General features: G+C 42.8%; 1 protein-coding gene across 1 annotated transcript; it reads left to right on the plus strand.

Moving 5' to 3' along the window:
- Positions 1-6,021: 6,021 nt before the first annotated feature.
- Positions 6,022-23,005, plus strand: ankrd54 (ankyrin repeat domain 54). Its single transcript, XM_043679823.2, has 8 exons — positions 6,022-6,468; positions 7,724-7,771; positions 10,817-10,915; positions 11,294-11,365; positions 16,993-17,040; positions 18,032-18,156; positions 20,058-20,165; positions 22,382-23,005. The coding sequence occupies exons 1-8, from the start codon at positions 6,138-6,140 to the stop codon at positions 22,454-22,456; spliced, it is 906 nt and encodes a 301-aa protein (XP_043535758.2). The 5' UTR covers positions 6,022-6,137; the 3' UTR covers positions 22,457-23,005.
- Positions 23,006-23,873: the final 868 nt, after the last annotated feature.

Here is a 23,873-nt window from a genome sequence, read left to right on the forward strand (position 1 = left end):
GTTTCCTTATCTCTCCTCACCTACCTCAACCCTCCAACTCAGCACCACCCTCTTGAACTGTCCTACCTGTCCATCTTCCTTCCCAACTATCCGCTCCACCCTCCCTCTGACCTATTACCACCACCCCCCACCTGCATCTACCTATTGCCTTCCCATCTACATTCCCCCATCCCCACCCTCATATTTATCGCTCAGCCCCCTCCCGTCCCCCCACACTATTCTTGATGAAGGGCTTATGCCTGGAATGTCAACTCTCCTGCTGCTCGGATGCTGCTTGACCTGCTGTGCTTTTCCAGTGCCACACTTTTCGAACCTTAAGTGCAGTAAGCTGAGTGTTAAGGGCCATGTGCAGGAAAATGGGATTGGAAAAGGCATCTGGGTTTCTTTGGGTCGGCATAGACAAGATGGGCTGAATGGTCCCCTTCTGTGCTTATCATTTCTATGGCTCTATGACTGAGTTGCTATTTGCAAAATTTTGGATGAGAAAGTCAACCAAGGGTCAAATGTGGAAGCGCATGAGTACGGTCAAGTCTAGTGCTAGTGGTAAAAAAGGCACGAAGGAAGGTTAGAGTCATAGCGATTTACTGCACAGAAAAATGCCCTTTGTTCCATTGCGTCTACGTCTGTCAAAAACAGCCATCTAACAGTTCACCCGCAGATGAGCTGAGGCAGGTTTTCAAATACCAGAATTCACAGAATTGTTATAATGCAATTTGTCACAATGTTATAATTTGTCTTGTCATACCTGCATTGGCAACAATTGTTCATTTATTATTTTGATAGGCTATTGTCTAACCTTATTTTATAGTCTTATTCACTGAAGCGATTGAATTTAAATTTTTCCATGATGTCCTGGTGGGATTTGATCTCATATCTCTGGATCACTAATCTGGGCAGCTCTGATCGTCGAGCCCAGAAACCCAACCATCAAGCAGCCTAATTCAGCAGCAAGGTTCACCAAGACAATGTTGAATAGCAGGACCCTGAGAAACATAGAGGATCAGACAGATCTTGGTGTGCGGGACACCCGCACCAATCAACTCCCCCTCCCACTCTGCCGAGGACATGGAGGTCCTGGGCCTCCTTCACTGCCGCTCCCTCACCACCAGACGCCTGGAGGAAGAACACTTCATCTTCCACCTCGGAACACTTCAACCCCAGGGCATCAATGTGGACTTCAACAGTTTCCTCATTTCCCCTTCCCCCACCTCACCCCAGTTCCAAACTTCCAGCTCAGCACTGTCCCCATGACTTGTCCTACCTGCCTATCTTCTTTTCCACCTATCCACTCCACCCTCCCCCCCCAACCTATCACCTTCATCCCCTCCCCACTCATCTATTGTATTCTATGCTACTTTCTCCACCACCCCCCTCCACACCCCACCCTCCTCTCACTTATCTCTTCACCCTTCAGGCTCTCTGCTTGTATTCCTGATGAAGGGTTTTGCCTGAAACTTTTTACTGCTTCTCGGATGCTGCCTGAACCGCTGTGCTCTTCCAGCACCACTAATCCAGAATCTGGTTTCCAGCATCTGCAGTCATTGTTTTTAACCTAGATCTTGGTGTGTGTCCATAGATTCGTAAAGGCAGCAGGACAAGTTGATAAGGTTCTTAAGTAGGCATATTGTTACTTGCCTTTGTTAGTCAAAACATTGATAAACTTCGTTTAATTTCAAAAATATACTTTATTCATATTCACATCTTTGTACATATACATAGTCACAAATGCAGTTTGGTTCTGATAAAACAGCAAGGAGGTTATGATTGATGTGTATACATTGGTTAAGTCACAGCTGAAATACTGTGTGCAGTTCTGGTCACCACACTATGGTAAGGATGTGACTGCACTAGAGAGGATGCAGAGAAGATTTATCAGGAGGTTGCTGTGACTGGAGTGATGAAGATAGACTAGATAGAATGAGGTATTTTCCTTTAGAGCAGAGAAGGTTGGGGGGGAACCTAATTGAGGTATACAAAATTATTAAGAACATAGATAGAGAGAAATATTATCATTTAGTTGAAGAGTCAGTATCCAGAGAACAGTTTTAAGGTAAGGTGCAGGAAGTTTAGAGGGGATTTGAGGATAAGGTTTTGTGGTGAATGGAACCAGGTGGATCTTATTAGCTATGAAATCCTTGATTGGGGTTGTGAATCTGGGCCACTCAGGGAGCCCTGGCTGACAGATATAACCAGGAGATTATGTTAGAGCCCGGGTGTCTCTGGAAAGGGAGCACGTGGTGTCCACCGACACCCTAGAGTTGTTCAGGGAGAGGTGAGCACCGCAGGGAGTGGAGTGCATTATTTCCCCCTCCAACTCTATTTTGATTTAATCCCTGCCCTCCCCTTCACTGTTTGATCACACAGCATTGCCCTTTGATGAGAAGGGCACTGGTGGTCACTGGCCACTCGGGTGTTTCCTTTCTTCCTGGTGGTGGGAATTGAATAAAGATTCGTACACCTTGTGTCTTTCACTGTGTCTCACACCTGCACACACACAACATGGGTGCTGGGGAAACAATAAGCACTACCGCAGTTAGGCAGTAGTGTGGGAAAGAAAAAAAAAGGAAAAAAAAACCCAGGAGATTTAGATCCTTGTCAGTTTAGGGGACTGACTCTGTGCTGGCTGGACCACAGTCAGTGTGTTACTGTTGCTTTCGGCTTTTTTTTTCGAGGGGGGAGGAAAACCTGATTCCTGAACTGGCTGAATTATTTAGCCAGTTTGTTAACTGGTATTTCTTTAGTGAGGACTGATTTCTAAACTCTTGATGCACACAATGTGTTTCAGGTATAACTCAGTTCTCATTAGGGGATTGTTGTTTCACAGGCTGGTTACAGCCTGTGTGTTACTCTTTTCTCTTTCACTTTTGAGAAAAGGACAAATGTTGATTTTTGTGGTAGGGCTAAGCCCTTGGACTCTAGTTTTCCTTTTTTGTATGTGTGTCTTCACTTTTTTTTGGTGTTTGGACTGAGCCCTTGTGAAAAATACACCTTGCCAGATGAGTTGTTCCTGTGGGGAGGCCGAGCCCTGGGACTGGGCCTCTGAAGATTGAACACCTGTGTGTGTGTGTGCTGGGAGGTGAGCACTTGCTGTATCCTGAAGTTTGGGAGCAGACTTTTCCTTGAGGAGTGGACCAAACTTCTGTGAGTTAACTATACCTTTACAATATACTCTGTTCCTGGGAGTGGGCCTGGTTCTCTGAAGGGCCAGGAATCCATGGAGATTGAATACCTTGTGCTGTGAAGTGTGCATTTGCTGCCTTTGGGATTGGACTCTGCCCTCAGTTGTGGACTCTGTCTTTAGCAACGGACTCTGCAGTTTGGACTGGACTCCATTTCTGACAATGCACTTTGTATACTGGAGTGGACTCTGTTTCTGGGAATTAACTCTACATTTTAAAGAGAACTGTCTATGCTAATGGACTCTATTTACCAGAAAGGACTCTGTTTGTTGATAATTAACTGTCATGAGGATTGTTGGGGTCATCACCTGCACTGTCTTGTGTGTCCTGGGTTATGGCAGGCCTTACTGTGAGCTGGGAGGCTCATGGGTCATTCTGAAAGCTGTCACCCTGAGAGCCAGAGGGTGGGTAGGCCATCTTGTGAAGCTGAAGGTTGGTAGGCTGTCCTGAAAGCTGGTGGGAGGGTAAGCCACCCCGATTCCAGTCGCCCCGAGAGCCAGAAGATGGGTAGGCTGTTCTGAGCACTGTTGTTCCGAGAAGGGCTGTCCTAGAGGTGGTCGGAAGGTGTGTCAGAGCAGCTGAGAGCCAGGTGAGTAGGGGCGGGCTGAGATCCGGAAGGCTTGTGGGCTGTCCTGGGTGCTGTCGTCCCTCAGGAAGGGGTGGGCTGTCCTAGACGTGGCAGGACGGTGTGTCAGGGTAGTCCACGGGCCAATCAGGGTGGGTGAGAGCCGAATGGTACGTAGAGGCAGACAGAGGGCCGGCAGGCCATCCTCAGCGCTCTCACCCCTTGCGGGTACTGGGGCGGGCTATCCTAGAGTGGTTGAAAGGTGTGACAGGGCGAACTGAGAACTGGAAGGGACATCGGGTGGACCGAGAGCCAGATGGTGCGTAGGGGTGGGCTGCCTTAGTAGCCGGAAAGTGGGAGAGATGGGGGCGGGGTCTTGTTGGGTTTTCTGGGTGTTTGTATTGTATGCACTGTTTCTTACATGATTGGACTGTCTTGTATGTACAAATGTCATTGTTACTGTTTGTAATGATTGAAACTGGGATTTGAAGTTTGTCCTCATTTCGCTGAAAACCGTTTGAATGTCAGGGTTTGGGGCTTGGCTTTGCCTTTCCTCTCCCTTGTAAAATTGTTGTTTCTCTGTATACAGCTGTAAATGTTAATTGTTTTGTAAACTGTGAATTGTTTGATAAAATAAAGAAACAAACAGGGGATTTATTTTTCCAGCTCTCAGGGCAATTAGAATCTCTGACACTCCTGTTTCTTTTCTTTGCGGTAGTGCTTATTTTTCCCCAACACCCATGTTGTCTGTGTGTGTGTGTGTGTGCGCGCGCATGCACGCACGCAGGTATGAAACACAGTGAAAGACACAGGGTGTACAAATCTTTATTCAATTTCTACCACCAGGAAGAAAAGAAACACCCAAGTGGCAAAAGAAAAGAAACAGGGTATTCAGAGTATCCTTACTTCAGGGACTGACTGGCCATATGCAAATAAAGTATGATGGAATCCTGGCCTCTGAGTAGTTATTTAAGTTTTTTTTAAAAAAAGTGTGGTGGGTATCTGTAACTCTGGTAAAGATGGGCAGCACAGTGGTTAGCACTGCTGGCTCACAGCGCCAGAGACCTGGGTTCAATTCCCACCTCAGGCGACTGACTGTGTGGAGTTTGCACATTCTCCCCGTGTCTGCGTGGGTTTCCTCTGGGTGCTCTGGCTTCCTCCCACAGTCACAAAGATGTGCAGGTCAGGTGAATTGGCTATGCTAAATTGCCTGTAGAGTTAGGTGAAGCGGTAAATGTAGGGGTATGAGACTGGGTGGGTCGCGCGTCGTAATGACATCTATGCGCAGCAGTGACATCTGGATCCAAAAATCAATGTTGCGCTCAGTATGCTGATGCTGATGACAGCGTGCAGAAGATTGGAGCTGTTGTGAACTCACTCAGCCATGCAGCTTAGAGGGAACATTGCTGAAGACATTTAAGAAGTGTTTAGATGAGCACTTGGAAAAAAGAACATACAAAGCTACAGACCATGTGCTGAAACTTGGGTTTGTAGATAGGTGCTTGTTGATAGATTATTCTCTTCCCAACTACAGAAAACAGTTGAGGTCTAAACACTAAAGGAATTAGATATAGTTACAGAATCATACATTCCAGAAGATGTTCTTTGACTCATTGAGTCTGTACTGCCAAAATGGCATTACTACATATGAGAGTCCCACTTTCCAATACTGGTCTCATTGTCTTGCATGTTATTTAGTTCTTAGAGCTAAGGGGATATGAGCAGAAAGCAGGAACAGAGTATTGAGTTGGACAATTAGCCATGATCATATTGGAGATAAAAGAACTGCAGATGCCAGAATCCAAAGTAGACGCACAGGAGGCTGGAAAAACATAGCAAGCCAAGCAGCATCAGGAGGTGGAGAAGTCAACGTTTATAACCTTTATTTCTGAAGAAGAGTTATACCCAAAATGTTGACTTCTCCACCTCCTAATGCTGCCTGGCTTGGCATGATGGCGAGAAGGGTCTTTTCCTCACGTTAAAATCTCTAAATGTATTTTAAACCACTCTGCTCAGAGATGTTATTGTACACCAGAGCAGATATGCCTTGGACCTTGATCTCTAGAAAAGACACAAACTCATGAACACCTCAACTCGACAAACAGCGACGTTGCCATCAGGCACTCAGCCTGGCCGCCTTAAAGCGGTCAAAGGACCACCTCTCTGACCCGCTCCCCTCAGGAGGGGACACATTCCGATTGGACACGTATGACATCTTCGACGCGGTGCGGACGTCGATTGGTCGAAAGCAACGTCAATCACCCAGCCTTGGTCCAATCAGTGGACAGGACAGTCGGCCTCCGGGATGAATGCGAAGGAGAGAAAATAAATAAAAATAATTTAACGAGGAAGACCCGCCGTCACCAATGATGCGGTAGAGGCTGAGCGATGAAATGAGCGGTTCCATGGCGGCCTCGGACGACGACACGGTGTCGGAGCGCTCGAGCTCCGAGGGCGAGTACCCGGTGTCCGAGCGCGGGGCAGCGGCCGCCACCACCGCCGTCGTCGACGACACCTTCCGACTGGCCGCCTTCGGCCCGGACTGCGGCCGGCGACACCGCCTCGGAACCGGGGACTACACCGAGGGCCTCAGCTACTTGCACTTCATGTGGCAGGAGCCCGGCGGCCGTCAGCAGGAGCTTACCGGGAAAATGGGCGTCAACCGCCTGAAGCGGCAGGTCAAGGTTCACCGCAAGGCTTGTCCCCTGGGCAAAGACATTCATGGTCAGTCTGTCCCATTGGGATTGGGTGATTGCACCGGGTTGTCTTGGGAAGTTGCACTGGAGTCCGTTGCTTGACCAGCTTGGCTTGGGAGATTGCATTGCATTGGGGCATTTTCAATTATGTTGCTTTGAGTTAGGGTCAGAGATACTTGAATTTTCTTCAATTGGACAGTAGGATTTACGTTGGATTTGTTGACTGGATATATTGAAAGATGTTTACTATGTTCCCTGCTTCTGCTGAAAGTTTGGCCTTGGCTAATTGGGCAGCACTTTCACCTTGGAGTCAGGAGATATGTGGGTTCAAGTGATCTTTCAGTGACCATGTAATCTAGGTTGTTGCTTTAGTGCAGCACTGAAGGAATGCTGCACTGTCAGAGGTGTTAAGATTGGGTATCTGCTGTATTGGGATCTTTTACAAATCCAGGGCAGTATTTTGAGGAATAACTGGAGAATCTACACTCTACAAGAAATGCTTTGTGTTTGTTTTTACATTCAACTTGGAGGACAGATAGGATCTTGGTTTAATTTGTAAATGGACCTCTTGGATGCAAATGTCTCCATGTTATTGATAGTGGCTGGCTGGTGTGAGAGGAATAGTCTTTGCATTTAAATTGCAATTTTCCTGGCTTTGGGACATGCTTAAAGCATTTTCTGCCCAAGGAAAGCAAGCAGCCTATTTCTACACGAAAAGATTGGTGGCAATTTGCTGAACATGCACTTAACAAAAACCTGTACTCCTGTCGTCTCCCCACCCTCATTCCCCACCCTCATTCCCCACCCTCAGTCCATTTCTGATAATCTGGTTTATGTTTGGGCCATGTGTTGTTTTAAACAGTTTGCAAGTGCTGAGATTTTTTGGAATATAAGCTTAATTGAATTACTGTCTACATGCAGTTCCACCTCAAGAAGAAATGCTTTTACTATTCACTGTTCATTATGTAGGACGAGTGATGGGTATTGTGGGGCTATCCTGGAGGTGAAAGCCCCAGTTAGTAATTTTAAAGGCAACACCAATTGAAACTGCAATGCAAAAGCAACAGACTTCAGATATTAGGACTGATGAGTGAGACACTTGGTTTTGAAACCACAAGTGCAGTATTTATTGGCTGTTAAATGAGCTGACCAGGAACAGTTTGCTTAGAACCATGGATAAATAAATAAGCATAGTTCATAAACTTTTATCAGTTAGACGTATGTACTAGCTTTGGTTGTTATTTCATAGTTTGTTTTTACAAGTAATTCTACTTATTTTGCAGCTCAGAAGCGTTTACGAGAAGCTGCAAATGCCAACGAAGTTGATATTGGTAAGATTAATTTAGCTTTCTGTGTTATGTCTTCACACAGATTCTTTGTTTGTAGTTTAGGCACTTAGTTGTGTCCACATTGAAAGGGAATTAAGCCTATCTTGTATCAATAATTACACTGGAAATAATGGGTCCTTTCTTCTGGTTGTATATGTGCATTTTTCTTCTGTAGATTTATTTTCCAATTTAATTCTTGCCGGCGTTCTTTCCTTTGCCTCCAGTTCTTTTAAAAAAAATTCAGCTGCTTGTATCCTCAGTCATTTTCTTGTCTTCACTTTCCCAATGCAATAAGTTTAATGCCTCTCCTTGATTTTGCTACTAAACCTCTGTTGGTTTTGCAACTTTGCACTCCCTGAAGGTTGTGGATGCTCCCATCATAGTCCATTACAGCCTTAAACATAGCCAGAATTTTGATTTCTATCAGGGAATTAAGGGAAATGAGATGTGTAATATTACAGGGCTTTTCTCTGTGCTCGAGATTGTGTTCCTTATGATTCAACTGAAGTGAATGTTTAAGGTGTTAAGGAATGACGGAGGTTGGTATGGTGGTCAGTGAAGCTTTACCCCCAGTGAGTCAGCAAAAGTCAGATGCTTGACTGTTAGTACTAATTCCAGTTAACTTCACCTATTCATATTAGCATTAGCTACATTCAGGTCCTCTTTCTAAAATTTACACTGCATTAATTTACTCTGTACTCAAATGCTGAACCTCCTTTTCAAAATTCTCATCTTCGCTGCCTACCTGCAAAAAAAAATCTCTGCTGACAACTAACGACTCCACCTCTTGATCTCCTTTCTTTGAATCCTCCCCATCCTGCACGCTTCTAGTGTTGTGTAATAATTATGATGTTTGTAACATGCCATATTTTAGGACTGACTGAAGCAGATGATGTGACCTCTTTTGAAACCCACTTGACAGAATGCTCGAGTGCTTTGATTATTACATATAAAAAAAAGGGGGGGAGCAGCTTTTATTTTTGAGAAGCAGATGCATGTTATTTACATTTGGAGGCAATGGCAGCATCCTGTGTGGCAACAGTGGATACACTCAGTCTTTAAAGTCCCAGAAAAATGTTGAGAATGTTGGATTGTGAACAGTTATCTTGGACATAAATGGATAGTTTTTAATATGTGAGATCTCAAACATAACTAATTATCATTCTACCTGGAAGCAAGGCCCACACCAAGATGTGCTTTGGGAGGGAGGGATTTTTAAGGTATACCTGGAAATGCTCATATATTGTTGATCTGCCATGACCTGGGAGAGAGAGACCCAAAAGGTTCGTGGTATAGAAATGCCAATGATGGCCTGCACTTGGATTGGAAAGATCAAATTTGTGAGGAGTCAAATGGGGCTGGAAGATGGCCAGCATTTGTTAGAGGTTGAATCTCCAGGCGTAACGGACTTGTTATAAAAGATAGTTTTGAGATTAAAAGTTATTAGGCTGAGTTAGGCAAAAACAGAATTAGATACTCATTAGCTAGGAATCATCAGCTTGGACTGATTCATGGAGAATTGAGCAGTTACTTAAAAAGATAGTGTAAAATTTATCAAGTGAAATGCCTTTTTCCCTCAACTATGTTAAAACTGAAGGGGGTAAAGTTCTGTCCTGTGACTAAAATATAAGTTGCTTACAAGGATTGTCTTTCATCTATGGTGCTTTACCTGTTTTTTTACAGTAAAAGTCCTAAAATGTGAAGTTTTGTGAAATCACTCTTTTTGCTATTAACTAGGTTTATGTTTTCAAAAGAAAATTACTGGTCTTTCTGGGGCCCATAACACTTTGGATGAGCCTAGACTTGAAGTCATTGTATTCGGACACTGTCACAAATTTTCTACTTGTCATCAAGCCAACCCCCTTTTCCACATTGAGTGAACCTGACTGTTCCCATTTTTGGAATGCTTTACTGAGCTGTATGCTCTCCACCAAAACTTGTGTCTCCTTAACACTTGGCATCCCTGCCTGAGCTCAAATGCTGCTGATATTCATTCCATTTCATCTCCAGATTTAAACTTTGGTGATTGCCTGACTTGTGTCTGATCTTGTAATCCGATTGTAATGCAGAACTCCCTTGGTACCACACTGAAGTGTCAACCTGTAGTACTTGCTCAAAACCTAAGATGGAGCTTCAGCCCATAGCCTTGCCTCTAAAAATGAAGGTTATGATCAAATAAGCTAAACTAACACTGGAGTTCATACTTTAAAGAAACTATGTTGTGGAAATAAATATTTGATAGATACTTGAATGTTTTCAACGAAATGTCATCATGTCTTGCTTCTTGGTCAATCTGTTTTGTTGGTGTGGACCTATCACCATGTTAAAAATTGCACAACACCAGATTACAGCCCACCAGGTTTAATTGGAAGCACTAGCTTTCGGAGCACTGCTCCTTCATAACCACAACCACCTGATGAAGGAGCAGTGTTCTGAAAGCTAGTGCTTCCAATTAAACCTGTTGGACTATAATCTGGTGTTGTAATTTTTAACTTTGTACACTCCTGTCCAACATCGCCATCTCCAAATCATGACTTATCACCATGTTTGACTTGCACACAGCCATAAGGCTTTCTCCAAAAGGACACACCTCAGGTGTCTAAGCCAAGAGAGTTTCAAATGCAGATCGATGAGAACTGAGGTTAATTTGTATAAAATATAAAATTAGATTAGATTACTTACAGTGTGGAAACAGGCCCTTCGGCCCAACAAGTCCACACCGACCCGCCGAAGCGCAACCCACCCAGACCCATTCCCTTACATTTACCCCTTCACCTATAGGCAATTTAGCATGGCCAATTCACCTAACCTGCACATTTTTTGGATTCTGGGAGGAAACTGTGTGGTGACATCCTTAACTTTGTTCACTGAGCAAGATTTCCTTCACATAAGATAGCTCTGGAACTTCAAGCTGATTGAACTTTTAAGGTCTTGCTGACTGGCTGCAGTCTTAAAATACTGGGACGGAGATTGTGGGAGTTTGAAATGCTTGGCATGGATTATATTAGTCTGATCTCAGTAACAGGCCAACCGTATCATTTTATTTAGTGAGCCAACTGCTTGAATGTGGCACTGAACCATGTGTAGCAGATGACAAAGGCAGGACTGCTCTTCACTTCGCTTCTTGTAATGGAAACAGTTCAATCGGTGAGTAGAGTGAAAATGCAATTTCTCTTTACTCTTTAAACCTCCTCTCTCTGCAACCCACTCTGTTCTGATATATATACTTGGCTGTTTTACCTTTCTGCTTTCACAAGTGGTCCATCAGTTAGAGGAACAGGTGATTGTCAATTTGCACATCTAACTGTATAAAAGGTGTTAAGTGTACATCCAGGGACGTGCACAATTTTGGATAGTAAAATGAGCTCAATTTCAATTTGTTGACATCAATTAACCAGATGGTATGAGTAGGGTTTGAGGAATGTTGATCTAATGAGGATTCATTATTTGTTTAGGGGTTAGAATGTGTGCTTTTTTGTTTGAAACCAGTGGTGAAACCTGACCACTTCTGCCTTCTCATTATAGTGCAGTTGCTGTTGGATCATGGAGCAGACCCTAACCAGAGGGATGGACTGGGAAACACACCGCTGCATCTGGGTATGATAACGATGAAGAACTTTAATATTTCTGATGCTGTAATAAGTTCATGTTTTGAGTGGCAATGGGAGTTAGTGCTACAGCATAGTATTACTCAGAATCTTCAGCTACTGTGTTTCCTATTCTAGTTGTTAATTTCTTATCGTAAAAAATACATTGAGTTATTTTTGAGATGGTTTCTGTTTAAAACTAGGATTTTAGATATGCTTGGATGTGGCTGTTTTCCCAACAGGGCTGTAGTTTTTCACATGCTGCCAAGTTTATGGAGCTTTTGAGGCTTTGTGTTCCAATGTCCATTCTAATGCTGTCTGACTTCGTCTGTACAGGACACTTAGTCTGGTATATTTCAACCTATCAATTACCTGCAATTAAATATTATTTCCACTTGCCAGTTTGGTCAATGGGATATGATCATGTCAGTGGTCAAGTAATCCAGAGAGTAGGAGCTCCAATCACTCAGATTTTGTTAGTTTGAAAATATGACTATAATTTTAAATTTTAGTGCTCATATCAGTAATATTGGATTATTACTCTGGTTGCTTGACTGTAACACTAAAGCACTCATATTTTCGGTTCTTTCACCATCAAAGCTGGTCTTGGTAATAAAGTTTGTGAAAAGATTTGTAGCTCGGGTGCTTGTTGTTGTGGTTCTGTTCGCCGAGCTGGGAATTTGTGTTGCAGACGTTTCGTCCCCTGTCTAGGTGACATCCTCAGTGCTTGGGAGCCTCCTGTGAAGCGCTTCTGTGATCTTTCCTCCGTCATTTGTAGTGGTTTGAATCTGCCGCTTCCGGTTGTCAGTTCCAGCTGTCCGCTGCAGTGGTCGGTATATAGGGTCCAGGTCGCTGTGCTTATTGATTGAATCTGTGGATGACTGCCGTGCCTCTAGGAATTCCCTGGGACAACACTACTATTATAGGACAAGCCAAACAGAGAACAGCCAGGGAATTCCTAGAGGCATGGCACTCGTCCACAGATTCAATCAATAAGCACATCAACCTGGACCCAATATACCGACCACTGCAATGGACAGCTGGAACTGACAACCGGAAGCAGCAGATTCAAACCACTACAAATGGCAGAGGAAAGATCACAGAAGCGCTTCACAGGAGGCTCCCAAGCACTGAAGATGTGTTCTTGGTAATGTCAATCCTGATAGCAACGTGGTTGATGTTTGATTAGTCTCGAAAATTGCCTGACATATTACTCAGTTGCACAAAAACCACTGCAAAACTGAATATATTGCTTACTTGTGATCAAGGCTTTAAATCAGGATATGCCCAATGCACTCCTGGCCTAAAGGAGTCCTTGAGCATGGAGCCCAGCACGAGAATGCAAAAGGCAAGACCGAAATATTTGCAGCTACCTTCAGCCAGAAGTGGTTGATCAATCCTGGTCTTGTCCAGATATCTACATCCCATCACATGCTAGCCTTCAGTTAATTCATTTCACTTCCGTGACATCCAGAAATCGCTGGCACACTGAACACGAACATAATGTCCCAGCTGTATTAACTTGACTCTGGAACTACCTGTGCTTCTACCCAAATTGTCCCAGTGCATCTACAACATTGAGATTTGTCTGAAGTTTGCATTTGCCCTACTCTCAAAAAGTAGGATAAATCCAATCAGACAAATGGCTTCCCATTGAAACTTCTGTCATCAATAAAATAATTAAAGGAGTTGTCAGCAGTGTTTTCAAAACACAGTTGTTCTACAGTATCCTACTTAATGGTTCCCAAAATCACCTGGAGCCAGATTTAGAAACCAGATCTGTTTCTAGAGCTGTGATGCAGTGAGATGAGAATAACTGCTGACTGTGGGCACCAGGGAATGATAACAAAACTGAAACAGGTGGGGATTGGGAGAAAGCGCTCTAATGGTTGGGATCATATCTCGTATGCAAATAAAGATATTTCTCCTTGTGGAAGCCAATCATCCCCACTGTCTCAAACCAGCGTCCGAGACCAAACATCTTCAGCCTTATTAAAGACCTTTCCTTTCCTTCTGCATAAAATCGGAAGTGGCCGTTTCTGGTATTGTGTTCAGCCCCATTCACAGTCCCCCAGGTAAAGAAGTAGTTCATGCTGTGTTGTAGCCAGGCTGGGTAAAGTCGAGGGTTGGTCTGATAAAAGCATGTAACACCCATGCAACACAAGTGCTTGGGAAAGTTCTTCAACAAAAAAAGAGTGGATCTATCCCTTGACATTCAATAACATTACTTTGCCACGAGTACTTTGTGGGTCGTCACTGACCAAAATGTAACTGGACTGGCTACTGGAACAGTTCTGATCCAAGTTTCAGCAGTGGGTGGCTCACCTCCTGTGTATCCACTGCCCTCTTGCCACCTAAAGAGCACAATCTTGGGAGTGTGAAGGAATACACTCCATTTGGGAAATTGAGCAGTTTGAGGGCAAATCCGTGCCATCAGAACCTCATTCTCTATCTAAACACCCATCCCTACAATTGAATTCTGTGGCTGCTGTATATTTTATCATTCAGAATGTCTGTCTTGACCATCTAGAACAGGGCCTCCCAAAGTGGAGCTTGGAATACTGTGTGCAATTCTGGTCTCCTTCCTGTCGGAAGGATGTTGTGAAACTTGAAAAGGTTCAAAAAAATTTACAAGAATGTTGCCAGGGTTGGAGGATTTGAGCTTTAGGGAGAGGTTGAATAGGCTGGGACTGTTTTCCCTGGAGCGTCGGAGGCTGAGGGGTGAGCTTTATAGAGGTTTATAAAATCATGAGGGATATGGATAGAATTAATAGATACAGTCTATTGCCTGGGGTAGGAGAGTGAAGAACTAGAGAGCATAGATTTAGGGTGAGAGGGGAAAGATATAAAAGACCTAAGGGGCAATGTTTTCATGTAGGTGGGGGGGGGTGGAGAATGAGTGCCAGAGGAAGTAGTGGAGGCTGATACAATTACAGCATTTAAAAGGCATCTGGATAGGTATATGAATAGGAAGAGTTTAGAAGGAAATGGGCCAAGTGCTGGCAAATGGGACTAGATGACGTTAGGATATCTGGTCAGCATGGATGAGTTGGACCGAAGGGTCTGTTTCCATGCTGTACATCTCTATGACTCTGCCAATGGAGGTAATGAACTCGTAAGGCAGCAGAGGCTGACCTCCTGTTCTAATAATCATAGGTCTTCTCTTCCTCCCTACTTCACTACCACCGAAGGGTTGTGACAAATTTCAGAGGGTCACAATGGGACGTGGGACCATATTGGACAACAGATCAAAAAGATGACCAAGCTCTACCGATCCATGGCACTTCTATCACCTCTAAATCACGCACTATCTTGACTTGAACATATATTGCCATTTGTTCAATACACCTTTTTGGAATTTCCCACCAGAGAAGAACACCAAGAGCACCAGATCACATTTCAAGAATAGATTCACCACCATCTACACCATGAGCTTGAATGCCAGCCTTGATGGCATCACTCGCATTCGCAACAATCTTCAGTCAGAAATGCCGAGTGGATGATCCATCTTGGGCTCCTCCAGTGGTTCCCAGCATCACGGATACAAGTCTCCAGCTAATTCAGTTCACTGAATGTGATATCGAGAAACAGCTGGAGGCACTGGATACTGCAAAGGCTATGGGCCCTGATAACATTCGCAATAATACAGGAGATGTTTGCTCTAGAACTTATTGCTCCCCTAGCCAAGCTCTTCCAATATAGTTACAACACTGGCATCTACCTGACAATGTGGAAAACTGCCCAGATAGCACTGTTGATGACCTGATGACCCCTTCCATCAGTTTACTGATGATCGAGAGTAGACTGATTGGGCAGTAATTGGCTGGGTTGGATTTGTTCTGCTTTTTGTGTACAGGACACACCTGGGCAGTTTTCCACATTGTCAGGTAGATGCCAGTGTTGTAACTATATTGGAAGAGCTTGGCTAGGGGAGCAATAAGTTCTAGAGCAAACATCTTCAGTATTATTGTGAATGTTATCAGGGCCCATAGCCTTTGCAGTATCCAGTGCCTCCAGCCGTTTCTTGATATCACATGGAGTGAACTGAATTGGCTGGAGACTTGTATCCGTGATCCTCAGCAATAACCTGCTCAGTGACACGCAGTTTGGGTTTCACCAGGGTCACTCTGCTCCTGATCTCATTACAGCCTCTCTTCAAACATGGACAAAAGACCTGAATTGCAGAGGTTAGGTGAGAGTGACAGCCCTTAACATCAAGGATGCATTTGACTTAGTTTGGCATCAAGGAGCCCTGGCAAAACTGGAATTAGTGGGTATCGGGTGGGAAACTCTCCACTGGTTAGTCTTACCTGGCACAAAGGGCGATGGTTGTGGTTGTGAAGAGCCAGTCATCTCAGCTCTAGGGCATCTCTGCAGAAGTCCTTCAGGATAGTGTCCTCGGCCCAATGATTTTCAGCTTTCTCATCATTGGCCTTCCCTCTGTCATAAGGTCAGAAGTAGGGATGTTTGCCAATGATTACACAGTGTTCAGCACCACTCACGATTGCTTGGGTACTGAAGCAGTGCGTGCTCAAATGCAACAAGATCTGGACAGTATCCAGCTTGGGTGGACAAGTGGCAAGTAACATTCGTGCCACACCAATGCCAGACAATGATCGTCACCAATAAGAGACACTCTAACCACTGCCCCTTGACATTCAACGGTATTATCTTCACTGAATCCCCCACTGACAACATCCTTTGGGTTACCATTGATCAGAAACTCAACTGGATTTACCGCTTAAATACAGTGGCTACAAAAGCAGGTCAGAGACTAGGGATATTGCGGTGAGTAACTCACCTCCTGACACCCCAAAGTCTATCCACCATCTACAAGACACAAGTCAGGAGTGTAATGGAATAATCCCCACTTGTCTGGATGGGTGCAGGTCCAACAACGCTCAAGAAGCTTGACACCATCCAGGACAAAGTAGCCCTTGCTTGACTAGCACTGCATTTATAAATATTCACTCCCTCCACCACTGGCACTTAGTAGCAGCGGTGTGTACTGTCTACAAGATGCACTGCAGAATTCACCAAAGATCCTTAGACAGCACCTTCCAAACCCACAACCATTTCTACCTAGAAGGTCAAGGTACTTGGGAACACCTCCACCTGCAAATTCCCCTCCAAGCCTGACCACCCTGATTTGGAAATATATCACCGTTCCTTCACAGTCATTGGGTCAGAATCCTGAAATTCCCTCCCGACCAGCATTGTAGGTCAACCCACAGCATGTAGACTGCAGCGATTCATAAAGGCAGCTCACCACCACCTTCTCTAGGGCAGAAAGGGACGGGCTATCAATGCTGGCCCAGCCAGCGACGCCCAAGTCCCACAAATGAACACAAAAAGCTTGCATCCCTGAAATGACTCTTGATATCATGACACCAAGATATATCAAGAATAAGTTTAATCTTTTGAGTGCTGAGTTAGAAAGATATAAATTAAGAGCAGGAGTAGAACATTTATCTTTTGATCTTACTCTGACCTTCAATAAAAGTTGACTGAGTCATGTATATTTGGTGTTGTGGTTTGATTGATGTTAGCGTTTGTGCACTAGGGAGTTCCTGGTTCTTCTGTTCTGTATTGTAAACATTAACATTACTAAGCAGCTGATTCGGTTTCTGTTTTCAGCTGCTTGTACAAACCATGTACCTGTGATCACTACACTCTTAAGAGGAGGTGAGTGCACACTACTTTAAATAAAAGCTCATAATTTAACTATTATTATAGTATAATATTGTTATCATTGGGATTACTATACATTTGGAGTTACAAATTATTTTGATTAAAAGACCTGTTTTCATGCATCTTCTATTCTCTTTGTAAATCTGTCTTTCCATACTGTAACAGTAGGTAACCTAGTTTGTTTAACACCATGAGTTCTGGGCTGTTGGGCTGAATGGCCTCCTGTTGTATCTGACTGCACACTACTCCCATAATTAATGCCAGTCAAATCTTGCTATCTTGAAATAATTCTCTTTAAAATAATTTGACTGGGGACTAGTAGACTTACTCATTTATCTCCAAAGACCAAAACATTCAGTGGCCATTCTGACAGTGCGTATTTTTATGTTATCGTTTGTGACTGAGACTTGAAGTGAGAAATCTGAATGCAGAGTTTTAACTTTGGAGCTACTGGAAAAGTCTCCCCTTGAACTTAGACTTGAGATAATTCCTCTGTCCTGGAGATTCATATATTTTCCTTGGATTGAACTTTGTTTTATTTACATTGTATTCATCTATACATTTTCTTTCCTCCCTCATTCTTTTGTTTCTGCCTTAGTCAGCAGTCAAATATCTATAGATAACATCTTTGCCAGCAAGTGATGAGAAGGAAGTGTTTCTGGTCCCTTTCTTCCCCCTCAAAAGTTCCTCATCCCTGTTGAGGTAACCTGGTAGTATCTAGTAGTAGAAGAGCTAGTGAAGAGTCCAGCACTGTTGTGGGTAGAGGACTGCTGATCTATATGTTTAGGTTCACTTCATCTGGACAATACTAGTTTACCAATTTTGTTTGTACTCTCTTCTCTGTGGCAGTGGTCTGTAAAAGTTGGGGCAGTGGTCTGTAAGAAGCTACATACCATGTGGAAACAACAGGTCAGCAATTCTCAGCTTATCTTGCCAATGATTGGACTACAAGGCTAACTGAAAACTTCCCATTTGTTCCTATCAGGTGCCAGAGTGGATGCCCTGGATCGAGCAGGAAGGACTCCGCTCCACCTCGCTCGCTCTAAGCTGAACATCCTGCAAGATGGTCATTCACGAAGCCTGGAGGCCCTTCGGGTAGAGGTGAAACAGGTGAGGCATAAAGTGAGGCGGGAGGCTTTCAGCAGCTAGAAGATTTCTGCTCCTAGTTAAGCTCTGTTTGTTTTTTTTTACTTGCATGTATACTTTTTGCTTTCTTTGACCAATTGGCCTTCTCTGGTGTTCCATGTTAGGAGTCAAACGAATTATATTTTCATTACATACACATGACCACACCTTTTGTCTTTTTTTTTTGTCTCATGACTACAAAATTTGAACTATCTCCTGTTTATCAGTACTTCTTGCTCTCTCTCTTTATTTTGCCTCGCTGTCTTATGCACTCTTCCCCTCATTTGTCCTCATATTCTCTTGACTAACTACCAACTCGGTCATCTCCGTCAGCCCATCTGCCAATTGCCTGCTTCTCCCAAATCTTTTCTTTTTGTTCGCTCTCCACCCAAATTCTGTTGGATTCTTTTACTCTTTCAATCCTCACGTACTCCTCCCAAGCGCTGTCAACCTTTCTTTGTAAACATCTCCACCTTTGTTTATTTGTAATCTGTCTAAAATCTTTCTTACTTGCCTTCTCCCACCTCATGCTGATACCTGGGTGTTCGTGTGTCTCCTATCTTTATCCCCAAATCTCTTTTGTATCTGTCTCCTTTTCAGTTTCCACATCCGTGAATGTGTCTCATTCAAATTGTCTCTCTGCATGCTTTTTTTCTCTTTGTGAATACCTCTTGTTCCTTCACTCTCATTCCTTACCCATCATTCTGAGGGAGCATGACAGCTGAGCCCTGGCCTGTTGTGATTCAGCAAATGTAACTAGAGAAATCAGATCCCAGACTGAAATCTAGCTTGATAGATCATATATATTTGCTGTTTTTCAAACATGTCTTTTGCTGAAACACATGCAACAAATTTGGTTTTAACAATAAAGCTGGTTCATTGCACAAAAGAAAGATAAAATTAAAATAAAACAAGCTAAACTATCTGCATAATACAGTTTTTAAATGTTTCAAAGACCCAGTAAAACAAAATCCCACTTTCTCCCCAATACCATCACTTTACAGTTAATTAAACTCCAGAGAAATTGTTCTTCTCTGTCAAATCTGTAGGTAGATGTCAAAGCTTCTTTTCAGATTCAATCCTGAGTTGTGAAACTTTTTCTTTTGACTGCCACCACTGATGTCTTCGACTTGCTCAGCTTATTTGTATGCAAAATTCTAACCAAACACTCCTGGTCTGGAAATTGTAAATAAACTTTATGATAACCTATTCTTTTAACCCTTATGCCTTTTTCTAGGAGAATCAACTCTTACAGTCAGGTTTCTTCTGAGCATAATTCAAAAGCTTTTTGCTAACTTAAAAAAATCTGGTTTATCCTAGCTTCTGCTAACATAATGACTTAATACTTGTTTTTCCTCCTATCCTAAAGCTCAAAATCTAAATAATTTCTATTAATACTCCAAGCAGTCCAGATTGGTTTAAAATTGCGATTCCATAAAAAGGGATCTTGTTAGCCTCTTCAAACCCATAGAACAAGATTCCACATGTTCCTAGTTTAAAATCTCAACTCTTATAAAGTGATATTATCATATATAAATCTCACACCTTATCATTATACCCAATTACATGCATGCGACTTTCTGCAGGAGTCACAAGGTAGAGATGAAGAACTGAATTCTGGCTGGTTTTACCTAAAAACTCATGATCGTAGAGGATTAATTTTCTAAGGTTTTTTGTTCATTTACCAAGTAAGTTCTTGTTAGAGAGAGACAGACAATTAATTATTGTGCATCCAGAACTTTAACTATTGTGCACATTTTATGCTTCATGTAAGATAGGATTAATTTAACCATAACTGGGTGACCACTTTAATTCAGTATCTTGTCACTTTACATTTACAGTGTCCTGAATCTAACTGTGTTTTACTATATATATTTACTTCTCAGATCATTCAGATGCTGCGTGAATATTTGGAAAGATTGGGTAATCACCAAGAGACTGAGCAGCTGGATGATCTTTGTACAAAACTTCAGATGACCAGCACAAAAGAACAGGTGGGACACAAACAGGAAGGAAATTGTTTTTTTTTTCTTTAAAGTAGGCACTGATGAGTAGGGACAGTCTGACTGTGAACAAATGGATTTTGTTTTTCATTGAGAAAATTCTGTGCAGGCAAGACAAAGTACAAGACAGCGACTTAGCTACTTTCTTTTACATTAACATACAAAGAGGGAAGAATAAGATTGTGTTGAGTGACCTACCTTGTAATTGAGCCAGTCTCCTAAGATTTAGATACACAGTTGTTTTAATTCTTCACTTTTTGGTATGTCAGTGTTTCAAGCTGCAGTGAGCCACTTTCTTGAACAAGTGTTTCATGGGGTAGGTACATTCTCAGATTTGTTGGGAAGATTTGTTGGGCGGCACGGTGGCACAGTGGTTAGCACTGCTGCCTCACAGCGCCAGAGACCCGGGTTCAATTCCCGCCTCAGGCGACTGACTGTGTGGAGTTTGCACATTCTCCCCGTGTCTGCGTGGGTTTCCTCCGGGTGCTCCAGTTTCCTCCCACAGTCCAAAGATGTGCAGGTCAGGTGAATTGGCCATGCTAAATTGCCCGTAGTGTGGGGTATGGGTGGGTTGCGCTTCGGTGGGTCGGTGTGGACTTGTTGGGCCGAAGGGCCTGTTTCCACACTGTAATGTAATCATAATCATAATTCCCTGATTTTTATCTAGTCTATAACTTGAAAGTCTCTTTGGTTCTAAACTCCTGTATTGTGCTCTCACAGTTTTGAGATTAGATGATTAGATTTCCTACTGTGTGGAAACAGGCCCTTCGGCCCAACCAGTCCACACCGACTTTCTGAAGACCCATTTTCCCTCTGACTAATGCACCTAACACCAAGGGCAATTTAGCATGACCAATTCACCTGACCTGCACATCTTTGGATTGTGGGAGGAAACCAATGGGAGAATGTGCAAACTTCACACAGTCGCTCGAGGCTGGAATCGATCCTGGGGCCCTGGTGCTGTGAGGCTGCATTCCTAACCACTGAGCCACCATGCAACGGATACTTTTTAAATGGGAAGAATTATAAGTGGTGTAATTTCTGCCATTCCTGTGTTTTTGCTCAGTGGTGTTCTATTCTAAGATGATTGTTGCCCCAGAGCATTTTTCAGAATGGTGATGAATGAGTGTTCCAGTTTCTGCATGGTAATCTGGCTGTATCCCCAGATTAACTTCCTGTTTGTGACAACTGCTTCAAAGTAGACCAAAGATTGAATTGGGGTCTTTGCTAGTCCTCATTATTTGGTACAATAATTGGTAATACATTACTCACTGATGGCTGTAGATTTGAATTAGATTAGATTACTTAGTGTGGAAACAGGCCCTTCAGCCCAACAAGTGCACACCGACCCGCTGAAGTGCAACCCACCCAGACCCATTCCCCTATATATACCCCTTCACCTAACACTATGAGCAATTTAGCATGGCCAATTCAACTAACGTGCACATTTTTGGATTGTGGGAGGAAACCAGAGAATCCAGAGGAAACCCACACAGACATGGGGAGAATGTGCAAGCTCCACTATTGACTATTTAAAATCTCTGCATCAGTATAAAAAATGGAGTAATCTGAAGTGAGAATCCTCAGTGAGAGAGATTTAATGTGAAATATTGTGTGTGTGAGAGAGAGAGTGTGAGTGAATGATCACCTCCAATTTAAGAATGAGACAGAAGGAACTGTTTTAGTCTTTGGAGTGCTCTACCTCAGAGCAACGCAAGTGTGGTTATTGAATACTTTAATTCTGCTATTCAAGAGCCTTGATTGATTATTGGAAATGGCTGGCATGTGGAGTTGATGCAGCAATAAATCAGCCAGGATTTTGTTGAATGGTGGAGCAGGCTAAAGGGGCCAAATGGTCCACTCCTCCTAGTCACATTTGTTTGTATGTTAGTGAATATAATGTTGATCATCATTGTCAGTTTCTCTGTAGTGATCATGAAGAGTTTCACTGCACTCGGCCAACAAATATGTGATGGGTAGCAGCTAGCTGACCAGACTAGTATATGATGCTCTAGAAATTGATCTAGAAATTGTATGATTTTATTGGACTTAATGTAAAGAGAAATATGCAAATGGATCAGCAATGTAGAATTGACTTAAAAAAAACTTTCAACTTGCTTGTGTTTTTGGAGTTTTGTGGGTTTTTTTGTGAAATTCTTGTTTGTTAACTTGCTTTGACCTAACTGGCCTTCCTGCTATCCTTACAGGTTGATGAAGTTGCTGACTTGCTGTCAAGCTTCACTACACTCAGTCTACAAATACACAACTTGGGTACAAGGTAGCTGAATACAGTCTTTCCATTTGTCATTGGTACAATTCTACAGGAGCTGATGTAAAAAAAATATAAAACAAGTGAAAACAATGTAGAAATGACTGATTTTTTTTTAAAACAGGCCAGTGTTTGTGACCTTTTGATTTTAATAACATAATTCTCACTTTTTATTGTATTGGAAATGTTGATTAAAATCTTTATGGAAGCAAGCTTTGAAACTGAGCTCTCCCAAGACAATGAGCTTTAGCTCTGGTAGGATTTTTTTTAACCTCCTGAAACTATCTTCGTATAACAATATGGACTGGTCTGATATACAAGCATGTCACCTTCATGGTGAAGAATTTTATGGGGACTGTTGACTTGTTAAAGCAGAAATTGATTGTTTCCAAGTACTCTTATTGCAGGTGACAATGGTTTGATTAACAAACCAACAACTTGAAATTCACTGTCAGAGTCTGTTTGTGCCATGCAGTTTTTGGTGACAGGAATGTTGTGTTGTGACAGTAAATATGTATTAAATGTAAAATTTAAATGAATAAAGTTTAAACTGAGTAATGTAGTCCTTAGTGAAATTGGTTGTAATAGATCGCTAGTTTTTTTTTAAAATAAGGAAAGTTAATATATCGAACAGCACAAACATAGAACATAAGGTACAGCACAGGAACAGGCCCTTCAACCCACGATGTTGTGCCTACTCTTGGTCCACATGCCTGCATTCCTTGCATATTCATTTGGTTATCTAAAAGTCACTTAAATGTCCTTATCTGCCTTCACCACCACCCCTGGCAGCACGTTCCAAACTCCTACCCTACTGTCTATATAAAACATGTCCCTTATTTCACCATAAATGCATGCCCCCCTAGTATTAGACAGGTCAACTGTGGGAGAAGAAAGATTCTATCAATCCTATCTATGCATCTCCATAATTTTATAAACTTCTATCAAGTCTCTCCTCAGCTTTCACCATCCTCGAGAAAACAGTTTTTCTTGCCTCTCCTTACAGCTCATACCCTCAAATCCAGGCAGCATCCTAGTAAACCTCTTCTATACCCTCTCCAAAGCCTCCACATCCTTCCTGTTATGTGGTGACCAGAATTGAATGCAGTACTCTTTAAGTGTGGCCTAACCAAAGTCTTATAAAGCTGCAACATGACATCCTGACTCCAGCATCCATTCCCTGACCAATAAAAGCAAGCATGACATGTGCTTTCTTTACCGTCCTTTACCACTCTTACTTGAGTGGCCACTTTCAGGGAACTTTGGACTTGAACCCCAAGATCGTTCTGAAAACCAATGCCATGCAGGGTCATGCCATTAACGGTTTAATTTTTCCTTAACATTTGATCTCCCAAAGTGTAATGCCTCAGTACTAATTGAGATTCATATAATCCCAAAGTGTAGTGCCTTAGATTAAACTCATCTGCCAT

The sequence above is a fragment of the Chiloscyllium plagiosum genome, unplaced genomic scaffold, assembly GCF_037043375.1.
Source record: "Chiloscyllium plagiosum isolate Xiang-an unplaced genomic scaffold, Cpla_swu_hap1 HiC_scaffold_33, whole genome shotgun sequence".
Taxonomy (NCBI): Eukaryota; Metazoa; Chordata; class Chondrichthyes; order Orectolobiformes; family Hemiscylliidae; genus Chiloscyllium; species Chiloscyllium plagiosum.

Bases quoted from the DNA above. Each gene is read 5' to 3' on its own strand.
- ankrd54 (XM_043679823.2), top strand. From the start codon at position 6,138: ATGAGCGGTTCCATGGCGGCCTCGGACGACGACACGGTGTCGGAGCGC. The intron at 6,469-7,723 runs GTCAGTCTGTCC...CTTATTTTGCAG, and splicing joins CCTGGGCAAAGACATTCATG to CTCAGAAGCGTTTACGAGAA. The intron at 17,041-18,031 runs GTGAGTGCACAC...TGTTCCTATCAG, and splicing joins CACTACACTCTTAAGAGGAG to GTGCCAGAGTGGATGCCCTG.